The sequence below is a fragment of the Cupressus sempervirens genome, chromosome 8 (genome assembly GCF_028749045.1).
Source record: "Cupressus sempervirens isolate cs-2001-9-10 chromosome 8, ASM2874904v1, whole genome shotgun sequence".
Classification (NCBI taxonomy): Eukaryota; Viridiplantae; Streptophyta; class Pinopsida; order Cupressales; family Cupressaceae; genus Cupressus; species Cupressus sempervirens.
Genome location: NC_143125.1, coordinates 114,230,380 through 114,247,916, shown reverse-complemented (window position 1 = coordinate 114,247,916; position 17,537 = coordinate 114,230,380). Strand labels below are relative to the sequence as shown.

General features: G+C 33.4%; 1 protein-coding gene across 2 annotated transcripts; it reads right to left on the bottom strand.

Annotated features, from left to right (window-relative positions):
- Positions 1–14,138: 14,138 nt before the first annotated feature.
- On the bottom strand, positions 14,139–17,163 carry LOC149541849 (protein NRT1/ PTR FAMILY 5.10-like). 2 transcript variants are annotated; one of them, XM_089796933.1, is made up of 4 exons: positions 16,836–17,162; positions 15,379–15,947; positions 14,954–15,047; positions 14,139–14,860 (listed from the first exon to the last, which is right to left on the bottom strand). In XM_089796933.1, exons 1-4 carry the CDS (start codon positions 16,920–16,922, stop codon positions 14,225–14,227), a joined length of 1,386 nt encoding a protein of 461 aa, XP_089653059.1. In that variant the 5' UTR covers positions 16,923–17,162; the 3' UTR covers positions 14,139–14,224. The 2 variants fall into 2 exon arrangements, with proteins under 2 accessions (XP_089653059.1, XP_089653057.1); XM_089796931.1 differs by having other exon boundaries at positions 14,139–15,047; positions 16,836–17,163.
- Between the last annotated feature and the right edge of the window lie 374 nt (positions 17,164–17,537).

Here is a 17,537-nt window from a genome sequence, read left to right as displayed (position 1 = left end):
TCATGGAATTGAGAAGATGGTTAACTGTTATGATTAATTATGATTAAATAATTTATTATGATAATATAATTTTAACTGCAGAAAATTTCCTTGCAGGAAACACGTTGAAGGGGTGGAAGCATTATCAGAAAAGAATTAGGCACAAGAGCATCCCATCACTTGGCAGATGGATTGAGAACCCAGCGACTTGAAGCAGGATACAACCCACATGAGCTATTTAAATAAATAATTTTAGAAACATAAATAATTGGGTTAAAATATAAAACGTACCTCAAAGGATTTAATATGATCTTTCACCTTATTATTATAATAGATATATCTATATATGTACATATAGATATAAAAATGAGATGACACCATTATGTTATAATAATTTAATAAAGTGATGTCACCCCATTAATATTTACATGTACATATATAAATATAAGATTATAATAATATTCAAATTATAATCTTCCAACTCTATTCTTTTCTTTTTAATATTATTTATTTTTAACCAATTAACACTTAGCATGATAAATTGATTTAATACTTGGTATTCAAATTAAAACATTTGGAATTTGAATCGACTTTAATCTTTTGTAACCAGTGGGAGCCAAGGAGTCATGTTGTTCTCCATTTGAGGAAGTCGTGAGGGAGAGTCGAGATCCCTTTTTTCCTTGGTGTTGAATTCTTTCTTCCTTGCTACATTCAGATTTTCCTTGTTTCTTTTACCAACTCGTCCCTGCATTGATATGACTGTAATCTGCCTTTGATACGTCTTACAATCTACCATTAAAATGTCTTACAGCCTACCATTGAAACGTCTACTATTGCCATTGATATATCTTACCATACACCATTGATACATGCAATATTACAATTGTTTAAAAACCTTGTTCAGATTGTGTGACTTTAATTTCAAGTGATTCCGGCTAGGGTACTATGGTTAAGCGTCAAAGAAGTCAAGAGGGGGCCGGTCAATTTGCAAGTTCCCCAATGGATACATAACAAATGATTTACCCTTCTATATTTTTGAATGCATATTCTCCTACAGTCAGCTGAGCTTAGGAGTCTCTTTCTTTAATCTAAGTCGCTTTCTTTAAAAGAAGTGCAGATACAAAATCATTTAGCAAGATCCAGACACTTGACTTTTATAAGTTTCAAACACCATCTTTTCCATGTTATCAACCACAACTGTGAGAAATATTTATACTAGGAACTAGTGTTCAAGATATGTTGTTGAACTTTCAACAAAAATTCCATCCGTCTTATAGAATATATATATATATATATATCAGGTTATGTGATTAACCCAAAACCAAGCATTGGAATGAAACTTCTACCAATTTTGCCACAACAATTCTAATTTATGGAGCAGTAAGCTACAATACTTATCAGGAGAATATCTTGTTTGAAATATGGTCTTATATTACATTTCTCTTTAAAATAGATTAGATCATGGCAAGTAAAAGCAAAGTAACCATAATATGAATCCATAAATCTTTATGCCAATGGAGATAGAGTTAAACAAAAATTTCTGCATATTTTACTCAAATCATAGATTGAGATAAGCCCTTAACAATGTTTCACCTCTCCTTAAGATGTCGGACGTGCGTTAGATAAATATAAGCTTTACATTCAATTGTTTGTTAGAAATGTGTATTTTTACTTTTATGATGTAAATGCAAGACTAAGGTAAGATTAACTGAGTTTTATCATCGATACAATTATTTTACATTACTCACGAGAGAAACATTTATTTTGATGGATTGCTATATCAATCTTTCATTTATATGAATAATAAATATGAGCATATCTTATAATATTGTGTTATTGCCACAGTCAAGAAATCAAAAGGAAAGGAGTGATATAGTGGTATCTGAAGCCCTAATTGATTCAATGGTATCTGAAGCCCTAATTGATTCAATGGTATCTAAAGCCCTAAATTTATTCAGTGGTAACTAAAGCCCTAATTGATAGAGTGGTATCTAATGCCCTAAATGATCCAATGGTAATTGATGCCCTAATTGATATAGTGATATGTGATGCCCTAATTTTATAGTGGTATTTAATGGTAATCATCATTTGATTTTGATAAATAGTGGTATTGGATGGAAGTCGTTATATGATACTATTATAGTAGTATTTGTGGACTAATCTAGGTGATTGCAGAAGCATCCCTACAATGATTTATTGGTTCAAATTCCATGGTATGTGGATTTTAATTTCTATAATAAATTTGTTGATGGTGTTTAAAGTTCCTAGTTAAGGAATTTTGTCTAACTGATTTTAATGGTAAATCTCATTCACATGAACATGACTAATAAATTGTCTTCCTATGAAAATAAAGTAATAATTGTATTTCTTGGATATGTTAGTTGTTAATTAAGACCTGAGAAAATTGGTTTTTACATATGGTATTAGAGTGCTAGGTTCAATGTTGAAACCTTGGGCCCAACACTATTTTTCAAAAACAGAAAATGTAATGTTGAAAAAGATTTATTTTACATAACTAGATATTACAATCAAAACTAGAAAAAATCACACTAGGAAATCATTCAGAATAGCCAGAAAAGGCAGAGATGATAATAAAATGGACAAACGTTCGAACTGCAAAATCATAAAGATAAAACAGAATTAAGAAGATGAAATGATTGGAAAGTTGAGTGGTGGTGATCAGGTCATTGAACCCATTGGGAAATCCTTGGCCAAGGTAATTTATAGGCATACATGTCATCTAATAATCACTTGATGTCTGTAATGCCAGTTATATAGGTATAACTGAGTGGGCACTCAAACCACATGGGAGCTCAGATGGCTGGACTGAAGAACATTCGAAGCTTGATCCTGAGGTAGGGAGGGACATTCTAATATGTTAGAATGTGAGGGGATAAGTATGATATGAGGCTGAAGCGTGTGCAATCCAAAACAGCTTCTACAATCTTGATAAAATGTTATCCAAAACCATGATGATGTTTAAATATTTCTTTTCAGTTGAATGTTCCCATCATTTACTTTATGCAATTATATTCATGTCCTTATGAAATGGTATAAATAAATTGTTATCTATTCTTGAACTTGACTGAAGGAAAACAAAATCATGAACCATGATCCTTTCTTATGTTGATTAAACAACAAGATCATTTTGTGCTTCAGTATGGAGTAAACACACTTGCATAATTGAAACTATCAATGCTTTTTTATAGATGTAAACTTTTGACGAGATGGGCATGAAAGCCTAGGTCATACAAATGAAAAAGATAAACTTCCAAATATTTATAGATGAATGATGAGCTACTCAATAAGAATCTTATGAGAATTTTTTTTGGATGCTTATGATCTTGATTAGATGTATGATGATCTTGCATAGTATATCATGCTTTTACCCTTTGACACACTGTTATACTTGTATAATACACATGCAATGTTGACTTTACATACTTAGCTATTGTATATTATTTTGGAGATGAAGTGTATATTCTATTATGAGATTATTATTCTAATGAAATTTTATGAGATGGGCATGAAGGCCGAGGTTACATAAATAGAAAAACATGGATTTATTAATCTTTTTCAGGTGCTCTATAAGTTTGCAAGGATGATCTACCCATTAATAAGTGCCTTATGCCAAATGGTATGTATAATTAATTTCAATTATGATTAAGATCTAGAACTTGCTAGTTGAAGAATCCCAATTTTGAATACTCATCTTACTCTCAGTTATTGAACCTTGAAAATTCTCTTAAATGAAGATATCAATATGGAATCGAACTAATGATATGGTGAGTGTCTACATGAGTATGATAGGAATATGAAATAGAATCAACTCAATTCATGTTGAGATGACCACAAGTACGGTAAAGTGAACTCAAGTGAGTATGTGTTTAATCTTATGATATCGTGCAAGTATCTTTCTAAGTTTTTGGAAACATTGAAGTAAAAAAAAAAGGACCTTGAGTTTTTTAATCATGATTTAGATTTTGATTCAATTTTGAAAAGAAATGATATCACAATGCTATATATACATCTTGTATCTAGAATATTCTTTTTAGTGTCTAATTTGCAAAGATCATCGAGGACGATGAAACACAAAGGGGAATGGTATGTTACATTCCAATTTTAAATACTCCTTTATAATGTTCGTTTTAATTTTGAGTTCATCGAGGATGATGAACCACAAGGGAAAGGTATGTTACATCCCAATTTTGACCTAATTTCAAATATAGCCATTGAGGTTCACACAGAGTCAGTTGGTAGTTTAATTTGTTAAAATCTTGAGAAATGGTAAGATGGTTAGTCATTATAATTTCAAATGAAGATAACAAGCTAGTTGATCATTTATCACGAATTCATGGAATTGAGAAGATGGTTAATCATTATGATTAATTATGATTAATAATATATTATGGTAATATAATTTAACTGTAGAGAATTTCCTTGCAGGAAACATGTCGAAGGGGTGGAAGCATTGTCAGAAGAGAATTAGGCACAAGAGCATCACCATCACTAGGCAGATGGGTTGAGGACCTAGCGACTTGAAACATGATACATCTGTGGGACCCGCATGAGCTATTTAAATAAATAATTTGAGAAACATAAATAATTGGGTTATAATATAAAATGTACCTCAAAGGATTTAATATGATCTTTCACCTTATTATTATAATAGATATATCTATATACATACATATAGATATAAAAATGAGATGGCACCATTATGTTATAATAATTTAATAAAGTGATGTCACCCCATTAACATTTACATGTACATATATAAATATAAGATTATAATAATATTCAAATTATTATAATATTTGAATTGGAATCTTTCAACTCTATTATTTTCTTTTTAATATTCTTTGTTTTTAACTGATTAACACTTGACATGATAAATTGATTTAATACTTGGTATTCAACAAAAATTTTTAAATGGAATTTGAATCGACTTTAATCTTTTGTAACATGTGGAAGCCAAGGAGTCATGTTGCTCTCTATTTGAGGGAGTCATGAGGGAGATTCAGGATCCCTTTTTTCCTTGGTGTCGAATTCTTCCTTCCTTGCTACATTCAAATTTTCCTTGTTTCTTTTACCAACTAGTCCCTGCATTGATATGACTATAATCTGCCTTTGATACGTCTTACAGTCCGCCATTAAAATGTTTTACAATCTGCCATTGAAATGTCTACTATTGCCATGGATATATCTTACCATACACCATTGATACATCCACTATTACCATTCTTTAAAAACCTTTTTAGATTATGTGACTTCAACTTCAAGCAATTCTGGCTAGGATACTCTAGTTAAGTGCTGAAGAAGTCAAGAGGGGGTCGGTTAGTTTGCAAGTTCCCCAATGAATACATAACATACAAGTTACCCTTCTATTTTTTTGAATGCATATTCTCCTACAGTTGGCTAAGCTTAGGTTCTTTAAATTGTGACAATATTATGCAAGTCTCTTTCTTTAAAAGAAGTACAGATACAAAATCATTTAGCAAGATCCAAACACCCGACTTTTATAAGTTTCAAACACCGTTTTTTTCATGTTATCAACCACAACTATGAGAAATATTTATACTAGGAACTAGCGTTCAAGACATGTTCTTGAACTGTTAGCAAAAATTCCATTCGTCTTACGGAATATATATATATATCAAGGTATGTGATTAACCCAAAATTGAACATTGCAATAAAAATTCTACCAAATTTTCCACAACAATTCTGATTTACATAGCAATAAGCTAGAGTACTTATCAGGAGAATATCTTGTTTGATATCTAGTCTGATATTACAAAATTAACTCTCTTTAAAATAGATTAGATCATGGAAAGTGAAAGCCAAGTAACCATAATATGAATCCATAAATCTTTATGCCAATGGAGATAGAGTTAAACAATAATTTATGTATAGTTAACTCAAATCACAGATTGAGATAAGCCCCTGACAATGTTCAACTCTCCTCAAGATGTCAAACATGCGTCAGACAAAGATAAGCTTTACATTCAATTGTTTGTCAGAAACAAGTATTTTTACTTTATGTAAATGCAAGACTAAGGTAAGATTAATTGATTTTTATCATTGATACAATTATTTTACATTTAGTTGTGAGAGAAAGATTTATTCTGATGGATTGTTATATCAATCTTTCAACTATATGAATAATAAATATGAGCATATCTTCTAATATTATGTTATTGCCATAGTTAAGAAATCAAAAGGAAAGGAGTGATACATTGATATTTGAAGCTCTAATTGATTCAGTGGTATTTGAAGTGCTAAATTTATTCAGTGGTATCTGAAGCTCTAATTGATACAATGGTATCTGATGCCCTAAATGATCCAATGGTAATCGATGCCCTAATTGGTACAGTGGTATGTGATGCCCTAATTTTATATAGGGGTATTGAATGGTAATCATCATTTGATTTTGATACAGCAATATTGGATGAAAGTCATTATATGATATTGTTATAGTAGTATTTGTGGACTAATCTACATGATTGCAGAAATATCCTTACAATGATTTCTTAGTTCAAATTCCATGGTATGTGGATTTTAATTTCTATAATAAATTCATTGATGGTGTTTAAAGTTCTTAGTTAAGAAATTTTGACTAACTAATTTTAACGGTAAATCTTATTCACATGAACATGATTGATAAACTATCTTCCTATGAAAATGAAGTAATAACTATATTTCTTGGATATGTTAGTTGTTAATTAAGACCCAAGAAAAGTGGTTGTTACATGGGCTCAAAAGACCCTCTAACTCTTATGTACATGACAAGTGGACTAAAAGGGTCCTCTTATTTGTCCTCATTAGTTAGTGCCAAAAGCTTACATAAGTAGTCAAAGACCACACAAGTATAATTAAAGGAAATGTATGGGGTGGGAGCTCATATAAGGATTCAAGTGGAATGCCCTAAAAATATGAATTTTTTAGTGAATACTTTTCATGTTTCTTTTAGTGAATACTTTTCATGTTTTCTGTACATGTGACATTTTAATACTACATTTTTATGTGCCTAGTACTATTTGTATTTGCATGAGGTGAGGGGTTGTAGTAGTGAGTTAATTATATACCTCTTGAGTACACCAAGGATTTTTTTAATCAATGCATCTCTCTTTGAAAATTGGTCCTTACCTAGTAAATATGGATGTGGTGTTTGCTATCCTTCTGTAGTACTTTTCATGTTTTCTTGGATCATGGTTTTGGTGCCCATGGTATTGCAATACTGTATTTTTATGTGTCTAGTAATATTTGCATTAGCACAAAGTGGGGGTTTGTAGTAGTGAGTTAATTAGATACCTCTTTAGTACACCAAGGTTGTCAAAATGCTACTAAAATGAAGGTAGAAAGTACATTACATACATATCTTGTGTTTAATATTGATAAATACTTGTGTCTCTCATTGATGGTGAAGTTTTTCATCAAATGATTTTCTCCACATTCATTAAGTGTTAATATGTTATTATGATTTGTTCATTTATGTTTTCCTACATGTAATCTCCAAATAGATAGCAAAATATTGTGTTAATAAATATCATATATGCATATTATTTGAAGTGTTAACATATGTAACAATTTATGTTAATTTATCAACAAAATTTAACTATTTCCACTCATTTATTCTCTATTTCCAAATGTGATTAGATTTTATTTCCCTTTTCCTCTTCATGCTCTATTGTTAAATTATACTTTATAGTTTATGATTCATGTTGCTTATACTAACCTTATCCATCCTTTTCTAACATGCAGAGTTTCATTTTCAATTATTGTTTTAGCCTAATTGTATCAATTACATATTAGATTTCCCAATGGTTGCATTAACCTTTTTTGCACAGATTTTGTAAACTTATTTCATAAAAAACTTCATATAAATATACAAAGGAAAATTTACTCTTAACTTCTTTTTTTGTAAGCTTGTATTTCCGATTTCAACCATAAAACTCATTGACAATACAAATTAGTTATAAACGAATACAACATGTTTCTAAGAAAATACATATAAATGTTTGTTGTACTATAATGTGTAATGTGACTATTTGTGTGAGATCAGGGTCCTCTCACTGCCTACTTAATAAAAAATATTGGCTCTGGATGGGGACTACTTTTTCATGAAAAAGTTAGAGAAGTTCAAATTCTTTGGTTCAAACTAGTGCTAGTTTCATTGGGCAATAGAGTCCAAGAAAATAGAGCTCAAGGAGTTACTTGCAAGTGGGTACAAGAGAACAAAGCAAAGCCACTAAGCTAAGCCAAAACAAACTAGGCACAATAAAACATTGAAAGCCAAAATATCATTCACAAGTATGTAAAAATAGGAAAATTCTACCTTAAGGATAGGGCTAAGAGTGACTCACACTAAACCATTCATTGGCTAGGAGAAGTATGTGCCACTATGAAAAAGATATGTACCTTCTTGAAGCATTTTCATACTTAGAGTCAATAGGAGGATACACCAGTGACTCATAATATACATGAAGCTCCATTGAGTAGCCTTGCAACCAATAATCATCTTCTCATCATATTCCTCATGACTTTGATATGCCATAACTCCATGTTTCATTTCATGCAAAGAAGAACCACCTATTTGGAAGATATTTGTCTATGTAACTTGATCTAGATCAACTTAATTTTGGAAAAAAACATAAATATTATAAGTTGTATCAACTTTATCAAATATAAAATGATCAGAATGTAAAGGAGGCAATAACTCTTCTTCAATAATATTTTCAGCCTATTGGTCTATTCTAAAAGTTAACTTGCTATCTTCGTTTTCACAAGTTAAAAGATGGTCAACTATGATTTGCATACAAGGAATAGCACTTATATCTCCAAGAAGGTAATCACTAGTAGGAAGAAGAGCATAATGATTCTCTATTGGTTTATGACAACCCCAATAATTGAATTTAGTTTCTATATGATAGTGCTAAAATAGTATGATGTCAACAAGAAAATCCTGAATTGGAAATAGAAGGATCGAGTTGATTTATTGCAAGAAGGGGATAGGAATATTTTTGTCTTTCATCGTTATGTTCAGGCTCATTGTCATAAAGGGTATCTTTCCTCCTTTGTTATTGTGAATGGTCATCATATTTCCTCCATGTCAACTATGACCCGTGACACTTGACAATTGTTTTCTACTCTTTTTGTTGATTATTCCCATCCTATCATTGATGAGGAGAACTTGATCATATCATGTATTCCCTCTCTTGTCACTGATGCAATAAATGCCTCCCTCATGCATCTAATTTAGCTTCCAGAAGTAGAAGAGGTTTTTTGGGGATGAATAAAGGTAAAGCTCCAGGCCTTGACAACTCCCTATTGAGTTTTTTCAAGAGTTTTGTTATATTATCAGGATGGGTCTTTTAGAGGTTATTAGGGAATCTATTTCTAGTAAACAAATGTGTCATGCCTTGAATTTTACCTTCTTGATGCTCATTCCCCAAATGGAAGGTGTAGACAAACTTGAGAATATTTGAATTATTGCTCTTTGTAATGCATTGTTGATAGAAATGGGGATTACTGAGAGGGGGAGGGGGTGTGAATCAATAATCTACAAACTTTAGTCACCAACTGGATATTATTTCTTACTTTAAACCACACATAATAAAGTAATGTTGAATAGTAATAGTAACAATGCACAAAGATAACTCATAACACCATATTTTGTTAATTAGGGAAACCCTAACCAAGGAAAAACCGTAGTGGGGATGATACCCACTAGATAATATACTAATATATAAGTTCCTTGTTAGAGGATGGACCCTATTAGGAGTCAATGAGAAAATTTAGTATAAGGAGTCCCTATTAGGAGACTTTGAATCCCTATTAGGAGATTTCAACCTTGTTAGGAGTTGTAGTATAGTAGATGCAAGATGAGCCCACTGCCCAAACATGCACTTCCAATTACAAGAAGAGCTCACTGCCCAAACAAGTAATCAGACTTCTAGAATATAGGTACTATAACTTCTTCCTTAATTGATCTTTGATCTTTAGCTCAATCTCAGATCACAAAATAGATTTCACAAAACTTCACATATATCACTCTTAGAAAAGTTTGCATACAATCACAATTAGCTCATATAATCTCCACTTCTCATTGCAAGATGTCCTTTGTATAAATATCACGCCTTTACACAAATTGTTGCTATGTTAGCTAAGACCATAATACATTTTTCCAATTTAGAGTAAACATCTAGGATGTCAGCCCTAATTGGACAAGTAATTATTTTGTAAACAAAATAATCCTTTCCTTCAATTTCTCTATCATGTTTCGGTAAAACACGAATATCTCTTTTTCGTACAATCCGTACTGACTTCCGAGGTTATACATGTCATCACCAACATGTCTACTATCTCCATCTAACTTTGCTAGTCATAATATGACATCAACAACAAGTTATAAACAAAACAATACACTATTGTATACCAAATTCTATACTTAGACAATTATCTGATTACCAAAAGCTAAGTATCTTTATTTTCGAGGTCTCCTATAAGCATTTTCATCATTTGTTGCCATAAATGACAATAATTACATATCTCCATTAGCCAATTGTCAACAATTGTATCTAGATTGTTTGTAGAAAGGCTCAAAATTTGTCTCCCTTTAATAATATATGAGGAAAAAGGTAGTTTTGTGGCTAGTAATGAATGGAGTGACTCACAGTCATGAATCAAGCAGAATTCCTACGTGGATGGACTACACATGGATGGGGCTAGCAGTGATTAGTGCCACTATGCTAATTATGTAGGTAGGTTGTCATGCCAAAAGAGCAGGGTGATATCCCAACTAGAATGCACCTAATGATAACGTGACCAACATGAACATATTTTGGATGTGGTAGTTGTGGCTCTTGAGGTTATGCACTATATGGAAGCTTCTATAGAGAGATTTGTGTTCATTAAACTAGATATGGACAAAGCTTATGAAAGGGTTATATGGAGTTTTCTTCAAAAAATGTTGATGGCGAGGTGGTTATGAGTTGTGTTACCTCTTCTTTCTTCACAGTTATTGTGAATTGAGAATCTTCAAAGCCTTTTGGTGCTTCATGAGGCCTTCATCAAGGGGATCCTCTTTCACTTTACTTATTCATTATTTTGGCTAAGGGTCTAGGTTGTTTCATTAAATATCAGGTTGCTTAAGATTTGATTCATGGTTGGCAATGAGGCAATGGTCTACCTTCATTCTCACATCTTTAGTTTGTGGACAACATGTCTTGTATGGACTTGGATCATCTTTGTGAAGCTAAATATTTCAGGCATGACTTAGATATCTACCTCACCGCTTTAGTATAATAGATTAATGAGCATAAGTCTTCCATCTTCTTCTTCAATAACCCCCAATTATTTGGAGATGTATTGTTGATATTTTACAAGTTTAGATTGGGTCTCTCCCTTTTTCTTATTTGGGTATTTCTTTTACAATTGGTTTACATCATAGTTCCTCCTAGCAAACTTTTCTTGATAAGTTACAAGATAAAGTTAATTACTTAACGCATCATTGCTTATCTTTTGTTTCTTAACTCTTTGAAAGTTAGTTGTTCAAGCTCTTCCTATTTATAGATGTATTTCGTAGGTTTCCCCTATGTATTTTGTTTGAGAATTTGATGTCATTTCTCATTAATTTCTTTGGAATTAGAGCTTATCAACTTCCTAAATAAGTCTTGTTAAGTGGGAAACTATGTGTAGACCTAAGAAAGAGGGTGGCCTTGGTTATTTTTAATGGGAAAGTTCTTGATGCTAAGTTATATTGGTATTAGTGCACTAGTCAACATCAACTGTGGGCTCGTATGCTCACCTCTAAGTATCTTCCTAGAGTTATTGAGTTTGATGTTCTCCACTCTCCTCTAATGGGAAGAGATTCTATGATTTGAAACACTTTAACATTTGGGGTTCAACTAGTTCAACAATGACCTTTTGGATTTGTCATTCTCAATCTCAAGCTCATTTTTGTATGGATTCTTGGGATGGTTGTCCTTCTAATCTTTCTACTCACCCCCACCTTCATGTGATTTATGATATCTTTTCTATTGTTGGTTGGGGCTCAGTTAAGCATTATAGGATTGCTTATAATAGTGGCTTGATAGTTTTTTAGCATTGGAAACTCCAATCTGAATGACCTCCAAGTGGATCTACAAATGACAGATAAGAGTTAGCCCAAATTCTAACATTTAGGGAGTGTCCTAACTTGGCTAGAAACAATGTTCTCACTTGGGCTAGCAATGATCTATTTGGAAAGTTTTTTTTTGATGCAAGTTATGTTGAGTTAGTGTGGCAGACTTTTGGGGACATTCAAGTTTTGTTGTGGAAACATGTTTGCTATAGGTTCTCTTGGCCCAAGTGCACCTTTTTCATGTGGTTGGTGGTCCAAAACCAGTGTCTTAGTTGGGATAATCTTTGTAGGTGTGGCTTTTAGGGCCCTTTGCATTGTGTGTTGTGCTATAAAAGAGTAGAAACATACTCTCATCTCTTTTTTCAATGCTTCTTCACTAGACATATTTGGCACCTTTGGTGGGATGTTTGGAATCAAGCTTGTTGGCATGTGCCTTCTTTGTACAAGCTTTTGTTTGATGGGGTAAGGCTCATGTCAAAACTTATGGCATGTACCTTCACGTTGCCTAGACTCTTGGCCCTTCTATTATTAATTAGCATAAATGGTTGGAGAAGAATTGTAGGATATTTCAAGATGTGGTGTTCAAGGCTCACCATTTGTGGTGGAAAATGATACATTTCGTAAGAGAAACCATTTCGATTAAATGTGATTTGTTTGAAACTGTGGATCCTAGTGACGTTATTTATTATAACTGTCTTCATATTCCTTGTTAGCAAAGCTCACTCGAGTAATAAATGCAAACACCCTCTTCAAAAAATTAATAAGGTGGGCAGATGGAGGCTACCTCCGCAGGGTGTTTTTAAAATCAACACAAATGGGTCTTCTTGGGGAAACCTTGGTCCTATTGGCATTGGTGGAGTTGGTAGAGATAGTTTGGAGATTGATTAGTTTATGTTCTCTATTTATAAAGGTCATCATACTAACAATTTGTTGGAGGCAACTATTATTTCGTATGTTGTGGAGTGTGCCTCTATTCTTGGATGGAAAAGGATCATTTGTGAGACAAACTCACAAGTAGTGATGCATTTGTTGACTAGGCCACATTCTAAGAATTTTTTTGGGTACTTAGCTCTGGTTGTTAATCGGGTTCTTAATTTGTGCTTCTTTGGATTATGTTACTTTTACTCGCATTCCTAGAGAGTGGAATGGTGTTGTGGGCTGTTTTGCTAAATGGGCTACTTATCACATGCAAATTTGCAATATTGTGGAGAAGAGGCATTTACCTTTGGGGTTGTCTCATCATTTTGGCCACTTGGTGGATATTGATAGGGTTCTTTGATGCTCTTTCTCTATATTTTTGCTGATTTGAATAAATTTTAACCCCTCTTTTATTGTTTACTAGACACATAAATATTTTTCTAGTGAACTAAGATAACAGTTAAAAAGTAGAGTTCAAATATCTAATACTCAAGTTATAAATTGTATAATTCTTATTCAAACTACTTAAATCTTTAATCAACATTATGTCTATATATAAAACATCTCTACCAAAATAGGTGTGACAAGTAGAAATCTACTAATCTCATTACTATCAATGAACATTGGATGGTGAGCAACACGAAGTGACATAAAATGTAAACATATTTCTTCCTTTAAAGATTTTTTTTTTGGTTGATTTTTCTCTTGTTGAGAAGTGCTACAATTAATAATAGTTTTATTTATATTCTAGACAACTTTATTTTTGGTGGTTGCGTGCAAACTAATTTTTCTATTGATAAGTAGGAGATATTTTCCACATCAAGTCAAATTGCGATATTGCCATCATGATTTGAAAAAGTACACAGTTGAATCCTAATAACAATATGACAATTTGTATATTTTTTAGTGTTGTTATGTTCTTAGTTGGCTAATGATTATTTGTTGATTTAATTTTCAAATGGTGGTCACTTTGTCGAATGATTAGCAGGTGGAATTGTCTCACATGTTAGATTACTTAATGAATAAAGACAAGGATAGTACTCTTTTTCTATTAGTATGTAGTACTTCTTTTTCTATTAGACAGAATGTGCACTGTTGGGATTTTAACCCCGTTCATAAATGTGGAAAGCACATTCTAATAAGAAATTACAGAAGTAGAAGTGATAGAGCAGTAATTGTGGAACTCTCATAACATGAAGTTAGTTTTTAGGTAGAATTTTCTGTGCTTGAAGGTGCAGTCTTTTTGTATTTGTAGCAGCTGGCTATGGTAATGAACATGCCCAGACCGAGGAGACTCAAAGAAGCTAGAAGCCAATAAAAGTAATCTAAATGAGCTTTGTTCAAGTTGTCTGCAAACCAGCATTGATCCTGCTTTCTGCAAGTAACCTTCTCAATGACCAAAATTAGGATACTGCTCAAAAAACTACGAACTCCTGTGACACCCAAATAGACAGCAATACCCAAGCTTTTCATTGTGTCTGGCATCTGATCATAAAAGTATTCTTGCATTCCTACCACTGTGAACACTTCAGCTGTGCCAAAAAGTACATATTGTGGAAGTAACCAAAAAACACTTATGACAACATTATCCTTTGCTGCCTTGAGCCTTTTCATTTCTATCACTGCAGCAACAATCATTGAAAGTGCAGAAAAAAATATACCAGTGCCTATCCTTTGGAGCAATGTTATACCCCTCTCATTCCCTGATAATCTTCTTGCATTTGGAACAAAGAAGCGGTCATAGACAGGGACCAATATCATAATAGATATGCTAATAAAACACTGCATACTTGCAGAAGGGATCTCAAAATGTGTGCCAATTTTTCTGTCCATTGTGTTACCCTGTTTTGTGAAGAATGTGAAAGACTGTGCAGAGACAACACCATACATCAAACATGCCATCGAAATAGGTAACATACCTAGAAGAAGTTTTACCTCTTCAACCTGTTGGACTGTGCAAAGTTTCCAATTGCGTGTTGTTTGGAACTCAGAGTCTAATTCATCTTCAACCGTTGCTTTGTCAAGAAACCTGAGAAAACAAGACTAGGACATTCATTGAAAAGAATCTTCAAAATGTATAGTGCTAAAACAAACACGAATGAGAACTTGAAGAATTTGAACTAGCATTATTCCCAGATACTATTGCTGTCCACACCGACTTCCTTGAGAGAGGTCAGGAAATTGCATCCAACATCCCTTTTGATTGGACTCCGGTGTGCCCCGGAATGGACACTTTGGGGACATCTTGAAAAAGACAAAACAATCTCTGCTGCAATCATTTGAGCCTGAACTCTAAAGTAGCATTATGCTTAAATACGATGGCACCGGATTTAGGGTAAATAGTATCATTGATTGCTTACCTGAACTTGTTTGTTCGCAAGAGTTGTCTTCTTGACTCTGTTCTAAGAACCTCTGCTTCTTGAATAAAAGCTGATTGATTGTGTTCTCGGAAAGGGATAGGGGCATTGCGTTTGTAGAATGCTGCAACAAACACATGAATGACACGAGTGAGAGAGCTTCCACTAGGCAGTTTGTTTCGGTAGAACCTAGTCCCACACAAGAACACAAGAAGTGACATTGCCATGGTAATGGCAGGCGTGCCAAATCCCAGACCCCAGCCAACATCATCTTGGATGTATGCGACCACAGTGACCCCTCCAAGGGATCCCAAGCAAATACCAAAATACCACCAGTTAAAGAATGAACTTTTGTGCTGCTTCTCTTTTGGTTCCTCATCATCAAATTGGTCTGCCCCAAAGGCCTGTAGGCATGGCTTGTGACCTCCTTCCCCCAAAGCAACCAAGTATAGTGAGAAGTAAAAAAAATCAATCTTGAAATTTGACGCTCTGGAGCAAGACTCGGAATTATAACTGCATGATGAGGATTGGAGATTTCTGAGAGAAGCTGATAGAGTTACCAGGATTAGCCCCTGTTACATTCCATTATATGACATGTTACTTGGATATAACAAACATGATTAAAACTACAAGAAAATGGAATTTTTATTCAGCTATTTTGCAAGCAAATGAACTCGAATTCAATTTCCACTTTCCAACATTTGGACAGAGTATGATTTTCAGTTTCCATAATCACAAGAACTCCCAAATTTGTAGGTATGTGTCCTCAGCCAAAAGAGTAAACAAGGTCTTCAGCAAGGTACCCATTTTCCTTGTTATCTATTCACACTTGCAAATGTGGATGCTGAACCAAAAGACCAATCTGAGTTTTTGAGCTCGGTATCACCTTCACTTGTTATCGATTCATAATACATACATATAGCTTAAATGGTTTTATAATCAAAAGACCTAACTGAGATCTTTAGCAAACAAGGCTTTACACATGCGCAGGTTCTTTGCTATCAGAGTAAACAAGGCTCTTGGGCAAGACGATTTGTTATTTGTTGATATAGATACCAACAGACTACTAGGGTTTGTCATTTGTTCAGTGCTCTGTAACTATGACTCTTAGGTGGTGATGTCTTCTAATGCCACTCTATGCAATCCGTCTGTCTTCAATATGAGCGTCTCAGTAAACACGTGTACGGTAGAAAACAGCCAAAACTTTCCAATCCTGATTAAATTAGTTCAAGTGATATTAGGATCTTCGGGGGTTTGTAATTTTGTTGTGTCCTAAAGAGCCGAGGTGTCAGTATCTCCCTCACCTGTAGTATAAAAAATAGCTCCATGTTTTGGCTTTCAATAACAAACATCATAAAATAGAGTGACATTATCCTGGCTGAGGAATTTGTTCAAATTTACTCTACTCATTGATAATAATGACAAAATTAAAGGATTTTGTCAAGGAAAAGAATACTAACAACCAAATAGACGAGTGAAGCAAAGAGGATTGTCCAGTACCGGCCCAAATATGAATCTGCAACAAAAGCTCCCAAAAAAGGCAACATGGAAGCCACCCCTGACCATATGTTCACATTGCTCGCAGCACTCGCAGTGCTTTCATTTAAAACACTTGTGAGATAAGTTATCAAATTTGAAGATATGCCAACATAAGCAAACCTTTCCGCAATCTCCACACCTATGAGTAACAAATAAGATTAACAGCTGTAAATAGATGGATTCATGAAAAGCCAAAAAAACAGAAAAGGATTTCTCATGTCGATGGAACAATCTGCATTCTCTGAGCATACAAGGACTTTTAGCTCAGTGTCATAGATATAAAAGGGCACCAAATGGGAGGAAATTGGATGGGTAATAATTGATTCCTTCAAAATTTATCAGCTCAAAAAGATTTTATTCAACATTCTCATAGTTAACAACCATAAAATAATAATTTTTACGATACACATGCGGAAAGAAAACAACTGTGTTCTATTCCCTCTCTTTCGCTGACTTTTAAACCTGATATTCAGACCCCTCTTTGCACAAATTTAAAAGAATATAAGAGTTGTTTTCTGTCAAAAATAAAATATTTTCTACAACATGAGAGAAGAAAGGGCTCATATTAGGTAGCTCAACTACTGTAATCCAAATTGTCACTGAACTCAATTTGATTCCAAATA